At 30.9% G+C, this 5,000-nt stretch overlaps 1 protein-coding gene across 1 annotated transcript in view; it reads right to left on the reverse strand.

Annotated features, from left to right (window-relative positions):
- LOC113800656 (zwei Ig domain protein zig-8) overlaps positions 1 to 2,514 on the reverse strand; it is a 23,092-nt gene extending 20,578 nt beyond the window's left edge. The window contains exon 1 of the mRNA XM_070144267.1: positions 1,960 to 2,514. Coding sequence (XP_070000368.1) covers positions 1,960 to 1,984 — 25 coding nt within the window. The 5' untranslated portion in view covers positions 1,985 to 2,514. The remainder of the gene's footprint in view (positions 1 to 1,959) is intronic.
- Positions 2,515 to 5,000: the final 2,486 nt, after the last annotated feature.

Here is a 5,000-nt window from a genome sequence, read left to right on the forward strand (position 1 = left end):
CAATAATGATAAGAATAATTACAATAATAATAAAAACGATAGTAATAGTAATGATCATGATTATAGTGATAAAAACAACAAAAACAACAATAATATAGTAATGATGATAACAAAAGAAATAAAAATAATGATAATGATAATCATTACAATAGCAATGATAATGATAACAATAAAAAAAATATATGATATCAATAACAAAAATACAAAGAAAAAAGTGATAATTTTCAAAAGAATGATAATAACAATAATAGATATAAAAATAGTATCAAAAATGGTAATCCTGACAATAAAAACAACAACAAAATTATCATCATTATGTTTTATTCTTTATTATTATTATTATCATTGTTATCATTATTATTATTATCATTAATATTATCATTGCTGTTGTTGTTGTTGTTATTATTATTATTATTATTATTATCATTATCATTATTTTTATTATAATTACTATTATGATTATTTAATATTTTGATTTATTTTTATAATTATTGATATGTTTGTTATTATCATGATTGCTTTTCCCTATATCTGTTATTGCTACCAGAAGAATTATCATTATCGTGATCATTATTATTATCATAATATTTATCATCATCATTATCATAACTAACAGTACTATTATCATAATCATTGTTATCACCACCATCATCCTTATCATCAATGTCACCATTAAAATCATTTCCAAAATAGAAACCACAACAAAATTACTAATAGAAAAAAATCATAGGCCTGATCACTAATAAAATGACCCTATAAATAATAATATGTAATAATCTTGATACTAAAATGACCACAGTAATCTAATACTCGTCATAACAACTACAGTGACTCATGGTGGTAGTTGAGCGAGCCCGCCATGGTAGAGAGGTACCGGAGGGAGCTGGTGGCACCGAGAGGGTATCCGAGTACCCGGGCCAAGAGGGGCATCTGCTCGGGTTCACAGACCTCTCTACCCGCCAGATAAAAAACCCTCGAGGAATGGCATCCATTTTAGAAGGTCATTTGCGATTATGATTTGTTGTTGTTGTTTTTTTTTTTATCGTTGTTTAGTGTTGCTGTATTCGCGATAGATAGGATGATTATAAAGAAAATAATAGTTTTTTGAAGTGTTATTTGCTCGGGTTAGGTTAATTCCATCCACTGGAAAAAAAACGAAAATGGCACCATTTTGACGATGCTAGTAACTATGATGATAACTAATTTTGCAGTTGCATTATTGTCATTATAGCGATATATATGATGAATATATAAAAAAAAACATGACTATATGTTGAAAATGTGACCACTGAAAATAATGATTGTAATGTAGAGAAATGATTATGAGAATGCAAATTATACTCATAATCATAATGATAATATTTTGACTATAGTAATTAGCGTTATTATTTTCAGCATTATCATTACCATTTTTGTCAGCATTATCATTTTCATCATTACTATCTGTAACACAATCACAATAATAATAGTTACTATTATCAGTGTTATTACTCATTATCATCATCATCAATATTGCCAAAACGGAAGCCATCATTATCACAGATATTATCATTTACATTATTATTACTGTTAGATTGCAGTCATTGTTATTGACATCATCATTATCACCCTCATCTCTATAATAAATGCCATTATTGTTATGCTTATTTTACTGCATTTCCTTTATTTTTTCCCTTTCATCACCAATATCATTGTTATTAGTGCTATTGTTGTCATTATCATCATTACTTTATTTTTTATATATTATTATCTTTTATTATTACTTTTTTCATGATTTATCGTTATCAATACACATCTTGTATTTATAGTTCGTATTACAATTATCCCTTTAATTATTATAATTTCTCACCCTACAGCCATTCGTATGAAACAGAAAATAAAAGAAAATACAAAAAGAAAAAAAAAGAAAATAAGATAAATAAAAATAAATAAATCCAGCCAACATGCATTAATTCTTACCCATCATGTAAAGGATAATGAACATGATCTGGAGTCTTGTGATGTCTTGTATTTCTCATTATCCTCGTATCTTCATCACATTTTGCAGAGTCAAGGAATCTGCCTAAATTACTTTGCGTTCTGAGGTATTTCTTTCATAGTTTTTTTAAAGAATAGTTGTTTTTATCCTTTGTTGGACATATTTTTTCGGTGTTGGAAAGATAGATATAGCAACACGTGTCGTATAGTTTAAACAATCCTTTCCTTTATCACTGGAATGTCTATATTTTGTGATGCAAATTATTTTCTTGCACGCTCTCTCATCCTCGGAAAACACGTTTCTTTACGGCATTCATCTCTATCTTCAATTTTCTCAAGATGTTCATAGAGCGAGAAAAGGAGCACTATAAAGCGACTGTCAGCGCACACACGCACTATCCCGCCACGGCGCAAAGACGCGTTCCAGCGCAGTCCAGACGATTCAGTTTCAGGGCTCGAGTTGCCAACGCCGTGAGGAGCCGACGAGGAGACGAGACAAAGGCAGCGCTCTCTCCAGGCTGGCCCGAGCCTCACTGACCCAACGCTCCGCTCAGCGTCGCTCCTGTGCCATCTGAGTGAGCCAGCTGTCACGGCCGCTCTTAGTAGCTCCAGAGCGCATGTTACGGGTCCTCCAGCTGGCAGCAACTCCTCCATGCACGGACTCGATAATTTGCCAATCTCAGGCGTGAACTTGGAGTGTAAGCGGTGATCTTCTACGGTCTTTCCAGACTCCATCTTGTCTAATGTTCCTTAATGACTTCAATTATCGCGACTTATGGCGTGAAGACTAGCAGGTGAAAGTGTTCTCAGCTTCAGGGTTGAAGGTGACGTGAAAGGCGCCTATTCACACTCTTTTATTTCCCTTGAATGCAGCACGACACTCTAAAGCGAAATGCTCGGCCATTTTACCTGATATCACTTGGTGGGAATAAAAGTTACGTCTTCGAATGTGTTATGCATGAGGTCTCAGGGGATCCATCTAAAACGCATGATTTTCGCTATTTTTCTTTAATCCCGAAGTCGGTTGGCTTGTAACTATATAGCCGAGTGGACTTCTATTCGGAGCTCTCCTATTCAGCGCCGCGAGGAGGGAGAAAGGGAGACGCTCATTCTCTTCCGGTTCTGCGAAGTTGCCGGATCCCTCGTTGGAATTCGAGATGCAGTGTTTTCTGTCACATAGGTTGCGTGAGGCTGTTTGCATTCCGTTTGAATATTTCTGCATATCTGTCTCGTTACTCTTCTCTCTCTCTCTCTCTCTCTCTCTCTATCCCTCTTTCTCTCTCTCTCTCTCTCTCTCTCTCTCTCTCTCTCTCTCTCTCTCTCTCTCTCTCTATCCCTCTTTCTCTCTCTCTCTCTCTCTCTCTCTCTCTCTCTCTCTCTCTCTCTCTCTCTCTCTCTCTATATATATATATATATATATATATATATATATATATATATATATATATAGATAGATAGATAGATAGATAGATATTCTCTCTCTCTATTCATTTATTTCTCTCTCTCTCTCTCTCACTTTCTTTCTATTAGACTATCTATCTGTGTGTGTGTGTATCCATCTATCTATTCCATTCTATTGTCTAAATCTGGTGCTCATACAACCATTCCTTCATTTTTCATACTTTGTTGCATGGAGCAGCATCTTACAAGAAATACCCACTGTCGTGATCCACAGAATGGTAACATGGGATCATTCACGCTCCCATTTTAGTCTTGAAAATACAAGTCACTAGTTTACTTTCCCCGCTGAAACAACACACAATTACACCAGGTGGTAACATCAGTTTATATTAAATACTTGTAACATCAGTTTTTATTAAATACTTGTAGCATCAGTTTTTATTAAATACTTGTAGCATCAGTTTTTATTAAATACTTGTAACATCAGTTTTTATCAAATACTTGTAACATCAGTTTTTATTAAATACTTGTAGCATCAGTTTTTATTAAATACTTGTAACATGTTTTTATTAAATACTTGTAACATCAGTTTTTATTAAATACTTGTAACATCAGTTTTTATCAAATACTTGTAGCATCAGTTTTTATTAAATACTTGTAGCATCAGTTTTTATTAAATACTTGTAACATCAGTCTATATTAAATACTTGTAACATCAGTTTTTATTAAATACTTGTAGCATCAGTTTTTATTAAATACTTGTAGCATCAGTTTTTATTAAATACTTGTAGCATCAATTTTTATTAAATACTTGTAACATCAGTTTTTATCAAATACTTGTAACATCAGTTTTTATTAAATACTTGTAGCATCAGTTTTTATTAAATACTTGTAACATGTTTTTATTAAATACTTGTAACATGTTTTTATTAAATACTTGTAACATCATTTTTATTAAATACTTGTAACATCATTTTTATTAAATACTTGTAACATCAGTTTTTATTAAATACTTGTAACATCAGTTTTTATTAAATACTTGTAACATCAGTTTTTATTAAATACTTGTAACATGTTTTTATTAAATACTTGTAACATCAGTTTTTATTAAATACTTGTAGCATCAGTTTTTATTAAATACTTGTAACATCAGTTTTTATTAAATACTTGTAACATCAGTTTTTATCAAATACTTGTAACATCAGTTTTTATTAAATACTTGTAACATCAGTTTTTATTAAATACTTGTAACATGTTTTTATCAAATACTTGTAACATCAGTTTTTATTAAATACTTGTAGCATCATTTTTATTAAATACTTGTAACATCAGTTTTATTAAATACTTGTAACATCAGTTTTTATCAAATACTTGTAACATCAGTTTTTATTAAATACTTGTAACATCAGTTTTTATCAAATACTTGTAACATCAGTTTTTATCAAATACTTGTAACATCAGTTTTTATTAAATACTTGTAACATCAGTTTTTATTAAATACTTGTAACATCAGTTTTATTAAATACTTGTAACTTCAGTTTTTATTAAATACTTGTAACATCAGTTTTTATCAAATACTTGTAACATCAGTTTTTATTAAATACTTGTAACATCATTTTTAT

This window comes from Penaeus vannamei, chromosome 31, assembly GCF_042767895.1.
Source record: "Penaeus vannamei isolate JL-2024 chromosome 31, ASM4276789v1, whole genome shotgun sequence".
NCBI classification, from domain to species: domain Eukaryota; kingdom Metazoa; phylum Arthropoda; class Malacostraca; order Decapoda; family Penaeidae; genus Penaeus; species Penaeus vannamei.